This window comes from Nelusetta ayraudi, unplaced genomic scaffold, assembly GCF_046127955.1.
Source record: "Nelusetta ayraudi isolate G7.1 ecotype Tasmania unplaced genomic scaffold, CSIRO-AGI_Nayr_v1 ptg000136l, whole genome shotgun sequence".
Classification (NCBI taxonomy): domain Eukaryota; kingdom Metazoa; phylum Chordata; class Actinopteri; order Tetraodontiformes; family Monacanthidae; genus Nelusetta; species Nelusetta ayraudi.
In genome coordinates this window covers 6,307,875-6,322,274 of record NW_027466186.1, presented here as the reverse complement: position 1 = coordinate 6,322,274, position 14,400 = coordinate 6,307,875, and the positions used below count along the sequence as shown (strand labels likewise).

The 14,400-nt window shown below is 42.5% G+C and overlaps 3 protein-coding genes across 3 annotated transcripts; 1 reads left to right on the top strand and 2 right to left on the bottom strand.

Moving 5' to 3' along the window:
- Positions 1–3,505: 3,505 nt before the first annotated feature.
- LOC142879290 (uncharacterized) lies at positions 3,506–5,720 on the bottom strand. The gene is made up of 4 exons (XM_076012442.1): positions 5,215–5,720; positions 4,579–4,633; positions 4,370–4,484; positions 3,506–4,260 (listed from the first exon to the last, which is right to left on the bottom strand). The coding sequence occupies exons 1-4, from the start codon at positions 5,509–5,511 to the stop codon at positions 3,990–3,992; spliced, it is 738 nt and encodes a 245-aa protein (XP_075868557.1). The 5' UTR covers positions 5,512–5,720; the 3' UTR covers positions 3,506–3,989.
- An 823-nt stretch (positions 5,721–6,543) lies between these two features.
- On the top strand, positions 6,544–8,787 carry LOC142879292 (uncharacterized). Its single transcript, XM_076012444.1, has 4 exons — positions 6,544–7,051; positions 7,240–7,294; positions 7,611–7,728; positions 7,998–8,787. The coding sequence occupies exons 1-4, from the start codon at positions 6,755–6,757 to the stop codon at positions 8,017–8,019; spliced, it is 492 nt and encodes a 163-aa protein (XP_075868559.1). The 5' UTR covers positions 6,544–6,754; the 3' UTR covers positions 8,020–8,787.
- Positions 8,110–13,829, bottom strand: LOC142879284 (extracellular matrix protein 1-like). The gene is made up of 10 exons (XM_076012431.1): positions 13,493–13,829; positions 12,536–12,583; positions 12,089–12,154; positions 11,912–11,971; positions 11,513–11,793; positions 10,309–10,526; positions 9,760–10,051; positions 9,482–9,675; positions 9,235–9,322; positions 8,110–9,120 (listed from the first exon to the last, which is right to left on the bottom strand). The coding sequence occupies exons 1-10, from the start codon at positions 13,812–13,814 to the stop codon at positions 8,938–8,940; spliced, it is 1,752 nt and encodes a 583-aa protein (XP_075868546.1). The 5' UTR covers positions 13,815–13,829; the 3' UTR covers positions 8,110–8,937.
- Between the last annotated feature and the right edge of the window lie 571 nt (positions 13,830–14,400).

Genomic DNA, 14,400 nt, shown 5'->3' with positions numbered 1-14,400 from the left:
AGAGTAAATATTGAAGCTTGAAGTCGGTATCGAATCACAACATAATTCCTGATTACACAGCCATTTCCTCTAACAGGAACAGGGAGTAAGGTTTTGCTTTATTGCACAACAAAACTGAGCCAATCTGCTCCAATGGATACAAAAACTCACAGCATTTCAGGAACTATTAAGGTACAAAACCATTTACCTGACTGTGGAATTTCAGAGGTCGTTATGACGCAGTGGAGAGAAGGTCAGTGCCAGACTCTGTAGGAATATGTCTGATATTTAGTTGACAGTATTAAGCACAAGAACAACCGAATATCAAACATATCACACAGAATGTGGCTGGTCAGTTCCTCCGCAGATCCACGGAATTTAAAAAAAAACACACCTAAAAGGGAGAAAACAGAAAGAGGTTGAATAAAGCAGGCTGCTGCTCATGTTTTATTTGACTGGGTGTAGAGATAAAGCACAGCGAGCAATTTCCTTTCTGTCATGATCGTACTGGAGAACACCCCAATGACTTGTTTGGCAGAGCAAGGCCTCACAGAAAAGGCTAGAGCTCATGCTGGCATTTAATACCAGTTTACTGCAAGTGACTCCGTCTGCTTCAGGAAAAACAGGACTGAAGTCAAACAGGCGGGAGCCGAAAACAAAAGAGGCCACAGCGTCTGACAGACAAGTTTTACAGCTTCACTCGCTGATGTGCAGAAATGGACAATAAATATGATGTACTTACACACTGAGATTAGAGGCGTCCTGTTGGGGGAGACCCTGGCGACGAGGTTCTAGCAGAGGGCCAGCGTTGACCCGGAGGTGTGAGCAAATCTTCCGCGGAGGCGCATTTATATATACATCACTCGGAGTTTGGGGGGGCCACCATACACACTCTCTCTTTTTGTAACAAACACACATTGGCCCGCACAAACTCGCGTACACACTGGTGGACCATTGTAATTAGGGGTGTATTGATCACACAGGGCTGGCCTGCAGCCCTTCCTCCCTAGTTTAGTCAGATCAATAAAGTTGATGTTCATCCTTTTGTGAGCTACCAATCAGCAACACACGCAACCACAGTGGCAATGTCAAATAACTTTTAGTCATTGCCTGTAGCGAGGACAAGTGTGAACAGGCGGCAGACACCAACTAAGTGAATAGATGTATTTGTTATAGTTTTTTTTTTTTAAAGAAGTGTATTTCAGTAATTTTCCTCATGTGTTGTCTCCATTAATTTTGTTTTTAAACTTTGTACATCCCTATATAGCATGTTTTCTAAGCACTGCAGTTGTTTAACAGCTATATACGAAACACATTATTTAAGAATGGTATTTAGAAGCTCACAAAGTTACTTGAATTACTAGAAGAACTACGTTAGGCAAGTTAAACATGATTCTCACAGGACTTGATGACTGATCCATGCGTACACCTTTTTACATCACTGCTTTCTTTGGCAAAAAACAAATGGTTTTGTTGGTACTGGCATTTATTTTTTATGACAATTTCCTTTTTTCTGAATAGGCCAAACATCTCCAGCCATAAATATTTTAGAAAATCTGATGTTAGTAGGTTGAATGTGATGTTGTACGCTGTCATACTTTGTCGCTATACTATATGACATCCAGAGGTGACCTCTGGATGTCAGGATGCCCTCTATGTGTTCCAGTGGCTGGGAAAGGTACTATGGATCCATCTGTGTGGAGAGGTGTGGGACTCCCCCCACATGTTTTCTTCACATCACTGATGAAATTGGAAAGTTAAGGGCTCCACAATGTGCCAAATTCAATTTATTAACGTTTTATGAGAATAATGTGTGTTTTGAACAAATTTGACAGACTGACAGACGAGAAGCGTTACAATCATTCTGCCACTCAAAAAGGGAGGAAAAAAATTCTGTATACATCAGCTGACTGCAACTATAACGACATGATCACATGAATGCATGACACCTCTGATGAATAATGAATGAATGAACGAATGAATGAATGAGTGAACCCCAACCCCCGTATTTCTTTTTAAAAAGAAATACGGATCCTTGTCTGTAACAGACAAGGTGCATTATATAAGACAACTGTAGCGCTGCACACTCATCATATGAGATGGCAAGCAACATTTAATGAACAGCAAGCCTAGTTTATGACATTTGTCCGACTGAGTTGTTCTCCCTCTGCTGTCCCTGTCCCCTCTCCTGGTACGACTGTGACCTTGTGGGCCTACTGGGGCGGAATGATAGCCCTCTGATTGTCTAATTGTGAGCCTGGGGGGAGTATTTTAATCTCTGACAGATGGAGGGCAGTGTGAGGCATGAGTGAGAGAGGACGGGGTAAAAGTAGACGCAAAAAAGGACATTATAATGAAAATGGTTGAATGGCTTTTGATAACCAGATACTTGTTCTACGGAATTACACTCTTTCAAATAAATCTGAAAATGAATGATGAGATTCTCACTAGTTTTATCGTGGCATGTTAATTGTGCCGAAAAAAGAGAGTGTGAATTATTATCTTTGACATCTCAGTAATGCCAAAGCGGGGAGACCGAGTTTTGCATAGTGACTGTTCACAACAAAGCAACTTCTTCTTTTGCAACGTGAGAAACATAGACAATGCAATGTCATAATTTTTGTGTGACAGCTCAGTGCAATGAGGCCAATTCTGCTGTGCTCCTGCAACTTATAAAACATAATACCTCAGTGAGTAAGTTGTGGATTTTATCTCAAGAAGATTAATACAAACACATTAGTTTACTGCCTCCACAAACACAACTTAAAAGTACAAGATGAGACACAACCCTTCTTATCCTATTTTGTGGATTTGAAATGTATAATTTATTTAATTGAAGAACAAAACCACATTTTGTTTGCCTATTGTCTGGCACCAGAATTAGTTAAAGACAAATTAAAGCAGGCTGCAGGACAGCCCTGCGACTGTCTGAAAAGATCAGATGTTTACTCTACAAATTCAGTGGCTTTATGGTCTTGTTACCACAGTGGATCCAAAGTTCACATATGCCCACATGGTGGTTGGAACTATAGCAAAAGAACAAATAAAAAAAAAAAGCCACAGTGAAATGCCACACACATCATTTCGTACACCACCACTGTAACCGACTGTAACTAATCAATGTTTTCAATTTGTAAAGCTGCTTTGACATCTGACAGCACTATGAACTCTTGAATATTCTGAAATCATAGCGAAGCTTCCAGGAAACAGCCGCCATTGCTTACGTGCAGATATGAACTTGCCAGTCTGCATTCCAGGTCGACTTGCCTACAGAATGCATTGCACGAAGATAAGAGATAGAAGACAAGGCAATACAACACAACTTTTAGATTAACAAATCTACACCTTTTTAAAATCAGTGTGGTGAAAGGTGGTGTTACAAATACCGATGAATCATAAAAAATTCAATATTTTTCCTTGTGATTTGTGCAAAGGTTTTTACCATTTTTTAATTACTTTTGAAAATGTAATACCTATGTGATTATATCTTGCACTGTTTTCACACTGAAGACAAAACTGGGACTCAGAGTTTTGAATATGGGCTGTGAATTTATTTGAAAATAATGCAGAATTTGTAACGAAGCTGTTAACAAAACAAAGTGTCACAAAAACCAATGACCCGTGACAAAATGGAAGTATTGTTTCGACGACTGCTTACACAGAAATATCAAGCCACCCCCCCCCCCCCCCACACACACACACACACACACACACACACACACACACACACACACACACACACACACACACACACACACACACACACACACACACACACACACACACACACACACACACACACACACACACACCCCATCTGCAATAAAACTTTTAAGTGCTCCTTCAAGCGCCTTACAGTGTCTCTGGGTTACATGATTGAGTTTCTCTTTTTGAGTTTTCCAATCATCTTGAGATACATGAGGCGTTGCTCCATGCACGGTGGGCTGCAGTACCTCATCTCCTCATGGCCCCATGGTGCCTTTGGTGGCACTTTTCAGTGACAGTAAATCTTATTGTTTTGGTGCTTCTTGTTTCGGGGGCTCCTCTTTAGGCTTCTCTTGTTGAGGCTCTTGCTGTTTGGGGGGCTCCTCTTTAGGCTTCTCTTGTTGAGGCTCTTCCTGTTTGGGGGGCTCCTCGTTAGGCTTCTCTTGTTGAGGCTCTTGCTGTTTGGGGGGCTCCTCGTTAGGCTTCTCTTGTTGAGGCTCTTGCTGTTTCGGGGCCTCGGCATTAGGCTGTTCCTCCTTAGGTTTCTCAGGGGCTGCTTCTTCGCCGCACAGCGTGCTACAACAGAATTCAACAATGCAAAATTAAGTTAATGCACAGGTGTGTTGCTGTGGACGCTCAAGGAACTGCAGTAAACGTTGTAAAATCAGTATTGTATAACCCCTACTTTGCTGCTGGAGTGTTTGGTTTCCGGAAGCGGCATAATGGACTCCTCTCCTCCAACTGTTTTTTCAGATTGTCCTCTTCCGTTTTCCACTTGCCTGTGTTTGCCTCACCCTGAGCTGCAGGGATGAGAGTGCAAATGAAAATATTTGTGAGGAAAATAAGAGGTTCAACAGAACCTTACGAACAGACGGTCACCATCTTTTTCCTTACCCTTGAGGTTATTTTGTTCGCCCTCCTTCTGTGCCAGCTCTTCAGCTGCCGTATTCTGCAAAAAAGAGAGAGACAATTTTAGCAACACAAACGGGCCCGGAAAAAGACTTCTGGAAATGTAGCTCTCTCTCACTAGCTCTTCTGTCATGACTGCTGTCGACAGCATCAGTTTTAGAAGGACATTTGATTAGTTTAGGTTCACAAAGGCTCCTTTTTGGCCTTTAGTGTGGGTAACCTGAGGCAACTGAGTCACGTCACCGAGTGACTTCAACTGTCATGCCAGGTAAAACAGGTCAAGTGTGTTTTGCTGGCATGCATGTAGGCATGAACATCTTTTCAAACAAGGCTTCTACCTTCTAAACAGTAAAAAGCCTTCAACCAGGCCAGTTAAGGAATGTATAGCAGTATTTTATCAGGTTGTAAAGAGTGGAAGAAACATTTTGAAACAACTAATAAAAGCACTTCCCTTTTTTAAACAATAGTATTAATCTCATGGTTTCGATTACAATCCTCCCTCTTCCTTTAACCCCTTGCTTCCGTTAAATTTTGTATTTTGTTTGAATATGATCGTTGTATCGTTGTATGATCGTTGAATTTTGTATTTTATTTTATTTTATTTTTTAAAGATCTTCCCACCTTTTCCCTTTGGCAGGCGACCAGTTTCTCTTTGGCCTTCTCCGATTCCTCCCGGTATGGGTTCATCTCGTCCTCCATCCGCTGCAACTCGCTGTTCACCTTCTCCAGCGAGTCCTCCAGCTCGTGTATATCGTTAATATACTCCCGGAGAACGTCACTGGCCACCCGCAGCTTGATTTCCTCGAAGGAGAACAGCTTGTTCTCCTTCACCCGCTCGGCGTCCCGGTACCTGATGACGGCCATCAGTGCCACGGACGCGAGCATGGTGGCGGGTATGAACAGCTGCGGCAGCTTCATGGCTCCTTTCGGTCTCGGGCGGACGGACGATCGGAGCTGTCGCGCTGCGTCGCCCTGATTGCGCCGTGCGAACGGAAGCCAATCAAGTCACCTGTGTGCGCGCGCGCTCTCGGATCTGACCGCGCAGGTGTCTCGAGTCCTGCACCACGCGCCCACCTCAGTTGTCACACGCGCTTGTCAACGCGCGAACACGCCCTTATCCTGAAGGGAGGCGGACAGGCTGTTCCTGTTGGAACAGCCTGTTCCAAATAACTGAGCAACAATAATAAAAAATAAAGTTATATATATATATATATGTGTGTGTGTTTATTCAAGGTGTGACAGTGGTGGTCCTGTCACTATGCCTCCAATTGATCATGTGCCCTGGCTACTTTATTTCACGATAATGAGAGCGAACAGTGAAGCCTCCTTGACCTGTCAGATTGAATAATGAACAGCTGGCCTGCAACAGGTGCATACCTGTTGCAGGCATGCACCTGTTGCAGGCCAGCTGTTCATCAGGGTGTGTCAGTGTGCAATACCTTTTATGCATAATCAAAAATCTGACCTTCATGTGTTTATGGGGTTTTTCCTTTTGATTATTTTGTTAAAACCAAGAACAGAATTCTGACACCATTGTACTGACATAGAAACAATAGAAAAAAGCAACACGTCTGGGTGCATTATTTCCTTCAATAAACAGAGAGCAAAAAAATAACATTTGAGAGAAAATTAAAACTAAATCAAACAAAATTCAAACAAAAATGCCTGAAACCACAATACAAAAATAAACATCTGTACAGTTCCCCGTTGCAGAGTGAACAAAGGATTCTCCTATTTTAAATAAACTTTTAAATTGAATAAAAAGTGTCATATCAAGGTTTTAGCATAATGTACATATTTTCAGTTGGCTTCAGCAACATGACAGGTTGCACTTTGAACGTTTGAAAGCCCAAGATGACTAGGCCTACTTTTATTACCTGAATTACTCTCTGGCACACTGAAAAGCTTCCGTCACTAACCAACTTGGCATTGATACCGTTGATATTTTGGATCTATCCGCCCACCTCCAGTGCCGGCCACCCATTGGACATAGCCAGAATTACAGGAGAAAGACGACAGGTGAGTCGTCACACCCCATCCTGTCGAGCAGGTAAAGCGGCTGACGGGGATAGTCACTCCAGGAAGGCGTGCGGAAAACAGGTGCTCTGATCCGGGGATGAGCCAGAGTTTCAGCTAGACTCGTCCTCGCCTCGGAACAACCATGAAAATCGTGCTCGTCCTGCTCGGCCTGGGCGCCACCGTGATGGCGGTTCTGGCCGTGCAGGCGTTCCGACAGGAGATGAGAATACGCGCCCTCAGGAACGGCATATCGGAGAGCATTCTCGACTCCCAGAAGAAAGAGAGCGACATCGCCGACAGGAAGCGCAAGTCCAACGAGCAGAAGGTGCTGGTGGAGACGGCGCAGAACAAGTTGGACGAGCTGAAGGCGCAGAAGGCACAGTTAGAACAATCGAAGTCGGATTCTGAGGCAAATCTGAAAACCTGCGCGGATGAGAAGGCAAGGCTCGAATAGGCCGTTGTTGTTCGCACAGTGTCTGTGATATACAGTTGTTCAAACAGTTTAATATGTGAACAATAATCTATAATGTCACGAATAATTTGACACGAAAAATATTGTTTAAATGTTAAATAATGTTTAAACATTAAGCATTTATGATTTTCCTAACCCACCTTTGCTCTGACTAGGAAACCATTGCGAAGAACAAGAGCAGCAATGAAGAAGCCATCAAGTCACTTCAGGGTAGGACAGTTTTTGTGCGCCACCTAGTGTTTGGTTGTGGGGATGTTGCGGTCACACTTGTGTCATCCGGTTCTCTGTTTGCCTGCGGCTTAACCAGTTTACAGTCTACCAGCTTTACCAGTCTACGAGTCTTACAGGTTTGGGGAAACGAGGTTGTAACGCTTACGAAAATACACTACGCATTTTGACTAAATGGTTTACTGAATGGCGAACGTGAATCCTACTGTCTAAGAAAGAGGTATTTCAAATCCACCAACTGAATTTTTGCTCAGTCGGACTCTGTTAACACCTTGACATTCCTCTTCCACTTTCTTAGAAAATCAAAAAGCGGCCGAAGAGAAAGCTACGGCGGCTATCCAAGCCTTGAAGCAGCAGATTTTGGATCGGGACAAAGCTATTTGTGATTTTGCAGACACAACCAATGAGGAAGCACGGTATTTATAAAAAACCTTTATATTAATATAACACTTGTTTTCATAGTCAGGGTGAAATGGTCAGATAGAGCAGTTTGTGATTATACCTTGTGTACATGTACGCAAACCTAAGCCCATATAGTGGATACCAAAATATAATAGTAAGTTCTGGATTGGAAAGAAATACTGAACGTAAATGTAGTGTACCAATACAGGGCTGAGGATTGCACAATTAGGTTTTCAACATCAAAGTAATTTTCTCCACTTTCTCTCTGTCCTTATCTTTGCAGGAAGATCTGTGGCATTTCCTAAACTCCAGCAAAATGTCTGCAGAAACCATTAAATATATCTAGTGACTTACAATAAGTAAAGAAGAAGAAACATGTTGTGAATAGGATGATGTTTTATTTTGTAATTGATTTGGTTTTTATTTTGTTTTTGGAACACACGTACTTGCATAACAAAAAAAAAAAAAAATCAGATTTGCCTGAAATTCACTGGGATGACTGTTCTATTGTAGTATGGCACAAAAAGGAGAAAAAGAATGCAAAAACTCATGTTCGAAAATGTGGACCATGCAGTCAACATTTTTTGGGAGAGGAGGGAATTTCTACAACTCCCATTTGTCTGTAACTCTCTGGAATAATTGTTCTGATAGCATATCATGATAAGACTGCAGAATATTTGGTCAAGTTTGCACAAATGTCAGAAAAACATTCCATAGCCCTGAATGATCTGTGTCAAAGGCTGATATGTAACCAATGCTCACTCTTATGGATAATTGTAGTATGTTACTCATTGTTGAATGTGTGATTTAAAAACACACGTCAGTCCCTATATTCCACCAGGTTTTCTGTAGCAAAAATACACGTTTGCATTCCAAGCAAAAGCAGGAAAGGGTAAAGTAAAAGATTTTTTATTAGAGATCTTGCAGATATGATTTGAAACACAAATCCAACATCCAAGTAGTGATACAGTGATTAGGGAAATAGATTGTTTCACAAACCAAGAATTTAACTGTATGCGCAAAAGTGTATGTGTCTTCTCTAAATAAACCTGTGATCTTTTGAAGATATGCAACACTGCGTCCAGGTGGAAACAAAGTTGGTACACAGTTTCAGTGATAGTGCAGACTTAAAAGTGGTGTTCATGCCAAAGTAATAGGCCGTATGAAGTAAGAGGAAGTCACTTTTGCTGCCACAACAGCTAAGAACAGTAGTACACAACACATTAGGAGAGAGGGCATCTTTTCCTCTTCTTCTGGCCTGTGGAATTGGCGGCCTTTGTGATGGCCTCCATGAGAATATTGGAAACGCACTCGGACGCATCTTGAGAAGCCGTACGGCAACAGCGGCGAACGGCCGGAGGGGAAACTTTCTTCTTCAGACACAGGTCCTTTGCAGTTTCCTGAAGCTATTTCACAGACAGAAACATGGTTAAAATAATCAGAATAGCAGCAATATAATTAAATTCACATTTTACATTTGAACACCGACGAATACAATTCAATTTTGAAATGTCACTCACTCTTTGGTCAAAACAGTTGCTTCTTTCTTGTCCCGATAGGGGGCAGCATTGGTTCACGAAGGTCTTGAGTGCAAAACCAGCAGGGAGTCTAACAAAAACAGAACAAGCCAGTTACAAAAGCACACCAATTGTGTATTAAAAAAAAAAATCCTGTTTATGACTATATGCAGATTTGTCAAAATAATGAGATTTTTAAGGCATCCTGATAGAGGAATCAGTTGGAGTGATGGTTGAAGAACTGCCTTACTTCTTCTTCATGACTTTGTGAAGGTCGCAGACTTTTTCGAGTGACAGCTCCTCATTTGGGGAAGTTGTGTTATAATGTGGGCTGGGAGCAATGTTCTGGAAACACGTGTATCGATCAACGGCTCCGTCTCCTGGTGAGCAACACTGGAAGTCTACACTGTCACCCCGGCAGTACCTGTCCAGTTCTTGGCGCCACTAAAACACAGAAGGAAAGAGGTCAGATGCGATTATAAGCACTCTAATGCGTTCACGTCATACTTTGGGTGTTTCACTCTTCACCTTATTATCAGCACAATCCAACACGTTTCGGTTGGATTTGCAGCATTGTTTGAATCCCTTTTCTAAGCGATTGACAGTCTTTGCCTGGAGAGCCAGCCACTGATATTCGACACCTGACAGGCACTTGACAGCGTAGAGCGGGCGAAGCTTCTGGTTTCTACACAGTGAGTCGATGGTGTCGGGGCGAGGGCGTGCGGGCGGAAAGTTGATGTCAACTCTGAGGGACGATGATGGCTCCTTCACCTTCTTTCTTCTGTATCCTCTCACACTCGTCAGAGTCGCTGCTGCGTCTCTGTAAAATATTTGGCATAGATGTGTGAGGTCCCACAATAACTATAATTCAACCATCACTTTGCTCCATTTTATTTTGCTTAGGGCTTGTTAAACCTCCTGGAAAAAAAGAGAAAAACATGTGCAAGTGCTTTGTACAAAATAAGCAGTCGTGACAATAACAACTTTGGTGAGCAATTTAAGCCTTTTGACTTCATACCTAAAATATAGTACCTTAAACATTGCAATGATGTCAATACCAGTGAAATTGTTAAATACCCATCATATAAGCGCTGGCAAACGTTGTGGTCAAAGTTTGAATTGTCGCTGAGTTCAAGTGGTGGCACCGGCAGCGCCTCTGTAGGATCGTAGTTTGGGTTCGGAGCGTTGTTGTTGAAGCACTCAATTCTGTTTGACCCTTTCAGCTTGCAACAGTCATAGTGACGGTCCTTGACGGAAAACTCCTCCTCGCAGAAGAGTTTTACAGACAGATCCCACTGCGGAGAGACGCAGGAAAACAACATCACACAGATACAGACTGGTACGACGTCCTTAAATTAGAAGTCAGACGATGTGTATAGGGGCTGCGCGGTGATGTCATTTTTCACGCCGGCTCGAAACACCCAAGGCCCTTCAACTTTGTTCAACAATGCGAGCATTATCATCTCTGAAATGTGAATAATGTTTTGTGTCCTTTTCATTCCTGAGGGCTCAATGAACCCTACCAGTAGCCAAACACACAGTAATGCTGAGCCCATGGAACCGTATTTTAAATATTTTTGCTGCAAACATGCATTATCTCTCAAAACCTCCTAATTTATCAGCACTGAGCAAACAGATTGGTGTGGGAACCAGTTTTATCTCCACTCTGCAGAATAACATAAATGTATCATCGTCTTTCGCTGCCGACACAGAAAGTCAAGGAGACAGATAAGAAGAAAAAATATTTTACAAGAGCGAAAAGGAACACAGTGGGAAAACCCAGGGGTCTGTACATAGAAAATATTGCATCCATCTAGGTATGTTCACAATTAATCGATTATTAATTGTTGATTAAGAATTTAATAGATTAAATTAAATTAATTCAACTTTTTTTTTTTTTTACAGTGTTTTTATTGTTAAATGACGTGGTGTATACCTGTATACCTAGAACAAGTTATTTAACAACATTTTTTTTTAAGAAAAAGTTGAAATGTGACCAATTAGAAGTCAACTTAAAGTTAGAGGATAAATATTTAGGGTGTTTTTTTCCGTTCTCTAATGTAAACATGGGTCACATTGGAACCTCAACATTATTTAAAGGTTAAATAATGTGTTCCTTAGACATTTTTTGATTGTGAAATTTAGGTTCTCAGGAAAAATTGCTGCTCATCAATTAATCGTGACTCGATCGATAAGGTTAATCAACCAACGATTAATTAATTAACCTATAATTTGCATCCCTACGTCCACATTTTATATCAGGGAGGCGGGAGAGACTTACAGCTTTTGTAACACAACACAGTGTCAATTCCATCGGCCACGTCTCGTTATTCTGGCAACATGTCGTGAACCAGGTCTCTGCCCTATTAACGGCGCTGCCACGTCGTTTCAGCTGGCCAAAACCAGATCGAGGAAAGTAGGATTGTGGGTAGCGGGGACGGCGTTCTGAATGGAGACAAATGGCCTGCAGTTTTCCCGAAGATGGCCGGGCAAGAGGGAACTGCACCTCGTAGCTTCTGATTGGAGCACCGCCAAAGGAGCGGACTCCGAAACCAGGTGGATCTGGAGGGAACAGGAAGAGGGTCTCAGCGTGCGTTCCATCTGCACTTTGTTTACATGATCCGGGCTGAAGCTTCAAAGACAAACAGCAACAAATAAGCAGAGTGGCACTGACGCTTACCACGAGGGACAAAGCCATTTGGGAAGTTTGGGACAACCTCCCTCTGCTTTATGGCGGACTCTGCAAAAACCATGGTTGCATGTCTCATTATATTATATTAGCAGCCAAACTGGCAAATTACCAGATGGGAATTCACATTAATGTTCGAGAAAGTCACAACTAAACTACAAAACATACCAGCAGGATCTAGGAGTTCTGACAAGTCCAACTCTCTCTGCATAAAGAATGAATCTGGGTGTCTCTCTGAAAGGCACAAATTTTCGATTAGAAAATGGTCCATCAAAGTTCAAAATTCATTTTTATAGTTATTGGTGGTTGTTTTTTTTGTTTAAGTGACCTAAAGTTTTGCAAGCAGGAAATTGGTTTTAAGAGCAATGTTTATTTTTTTTTTTCATTTCCTCCACAGTTCCAGATGACAACGCTTAGGCATTTTCAAAAACAAAGCAGAACAAACGATCAGAGAAAGCCTCTGGGCTAAAATACATGCAGTATATGTCCTTGTTGCGTCATCATGACTAAACCTCTTGGTCCTAACACTGCCCCGTGAAACTCGTGCGAGTGGGCCAAATGCCACTTGGGACAGTTAAGGCACTAGTTTGTTCTCTAGCACGCGAGTCAGCTCACCTTGCATGATTTTGTCAAGTTCAGATGTGACATCGCTCTGGCCCTCGTCTGGAGAATGTGTGTGTGAAAACAAAGAGAAAGAACAAAAATCATGACCGTTTATCTCAAAGGCCACATATGCAAAATCCAATCCGATGCAATTCATCAATCATTGTATTTTTGTGTCTCTATTCAATAGATTGATATTAGTCCATCCTTGACCTTTCTTCCAGTTACATGCATGCAACGTAAGTAAGCCCTTTGAGAGGCCACAAACATTTGGAACAGTCTTCCAGCTTAACCGCAACACACCTCACTGCAGCCTTGCTTCCGTCTGCCCTTTTCCAAACAAATGGAAGGCACAACAATGCATCACAAAGCTGAGCAAAGTTTAGGACGCTGTAAAGAGAGGGCTTAATACACTGTTGTGTTTTTCCCCAAACAATTCTTGCAAGGCCGGAAAATAGGTTTAAGAAGAAGCTGAAAGTGCGTTATGTGACTAATTGCATGTGCTTGTGATTAGTCTGAGGGGAAATGACCAGTGTGAGTCGTTTTCGGAGATGGGAAAAACTAAATCTAAAACATTTCAGCGATACAAATAGTCAGTTCGGCATCGTTTAACACTTCAGAAACCGAGAGAGAGAGAGAGAGAGAGAGAGAGCGAGAGAGCGAGAGAGACAGAGCGAGAGAGCGAGAGCGAGAGAGCGAGAGCGAGAGAGAGAGAGAGAGAAAAAAAAAAAATAAGTAAAATGACTTTGTTTCTCTTCATAATAAGTCTTTAGTGGGTTTAACAAAGTTCCAATGTTCCCAGAGAAGAGGAGTGGAGAAGAACTTCCTGCGCACTTGGGACACCGAACCAAAATGGAGCGCTACTCGTCGGCCAGCGTACAAACAACAACTATAACATCAACAACAACAAAACCCACAACAACTTGGACGAAGGGGGGGGGGGGGGGGGGGGGGAGAAACAGCACTAACCTCTGGCTGCTGAGCTCTGCGAAACCAGCACTATGGCGGTGGCGCAGATGAGAAGCGTTGAGAAGTCCATCCTGGCGGCGTCCTGCTGCTGCGGGTCTGGATCAGTTTGTTTGCACGGGGCCGTGCGGGAGCTGCTCTGGCTGCTTTGAGGGGGCGCGCACGCACAGCGACGGCCAATAAAACGCGCGCTCTCGACGGGCCTGCGACGGAGTCCGGCAGAATCCGACTGAGTGTGTCTGTCTGGGAGAGTTTTTACTGCTGCTGCAGCTGATGTTGCAATGAGGCGGAGTGCAGGGAAAGAGGGAGGGAAGTTTACAGCCATGACTCACAAGTGCTGGATTGCTGTGCGTCAACAAGCGAAATGATGACCTCCTCCTCCTCCTCCTCCTCCTCCTCCTTCTTCTTCTTCTTCTTCTTCTTCTTTTTTTTTTTTTTTTTTTTTTTTTAGGATTTTAGGAAGCTATTTATTTATATTTTCTTTAATTTTAGTTTGTATGTATACATGTACATTTTAATAGTTTAGACAAGTTTATATATTCATGTGAAAAAAAATAAGCATCAGTTATTCAAGTCTTAATAGTAAGTAAGTGGTTGGAGTAATCAAAAATCTTTTTCTTTTCCCTACTGTGCAGGCGTGACTGCTCGCAGTCACTTCCCGCACCACGCAACTGCACTGGCACTTGCACCAATTATCACCTCACTGCTGACCACATGAGGAGGTCTTCAGAATACTGTGAAGGTGCGTGAAGTGATTATGGCATTGCTGTCACACCATCACTCCATTCTGATTTCTTTCTATTTTTTTTTTTTATTGTTCTTCAATGCAGCTGTTCTCTCCATCTTAAAAAATGTCAAATCGTCTGCGGCGCTAGTTGGTTGAGGGACAGTTGATGTCAAGCTCTTTGTAT

What these genes read in the sequence shown, in the direction of transcription:
- LOC142879284 (XM_076012431.1), bottom strand. Translation starts at nt 13,814, where the DNA reads ATGGCTGTAAACTTCCCTCCCTCTTTCCCTGCACTCCGCCTCATTGCA. An exon ending in AGAACTCCTAGATCCTGCTG is followed by an intron (nt 11,972 to 12,088) that starts GTATGTTTTGTA and finishes TGGTTTTTGCAG; the next exon opens with AGTCCGCCATAAAGCAGAGG. An exon ending in CACAAAGTCATGAAGAAGAA is followed by an intron (nt 9,323 to 9,481) that starts GTAAGGCAGTTC and finishes TGTTTTTGTTAG; the next exon opens with ACTCCCTGCTGGTTTTGCAC.
- LOC142879290 (XM_076012442.1), bottom strand. Translation starts at nt 5,511, where the DNA reads ATGAAGCTGCCGCAGCTGTTCATACCCGCCACCATGCTCGCGTCCGTG. An exon ending in TCGCCTGCCAAAGGGAAAAG is followed by an intron (nt 4,634 to 5,214) that starts GTGGGAAGATCT and finishes TCTTTTTTGCAG; the next exon opens with AATACGGCAGCTGAAGAGCT. An exon ending in CCAAACACTCCAGCAGCAAA is followed by an intron (nt 4,261 to 4,369) that starts GTAGGGGTTATA and finishes ATTCTGTTGTAG; the next exon opens with CACGCTGTGCGGCGAAGAAG.
- LOC142879292 (XM_076012444.1), top strand. Translation starts at nt 6,755, where the DNA reads ATGAAAATCGTGCTCGTCCTGCTCGGCCTGGGCGCCACCGTGATGGCG. An exon ending in AAACCTGCGCGGATGAGAAG is followed by an intron (nt 7,052 to 7,239) that starts GCAAGGCTCGAA and finishes TGCTCTGACTAG; the next exon opens with GAAACCATTGCGAAGAACAA. An exon ending in ACAACCAATGAGGAAGCACG is followed by an intron (nt 7,729 to 7,997) that starts GTATTTATAAAA and finishes TTATCTTTGCAG; the next exon opens with GAAGATCTGTGGCATTTCCT.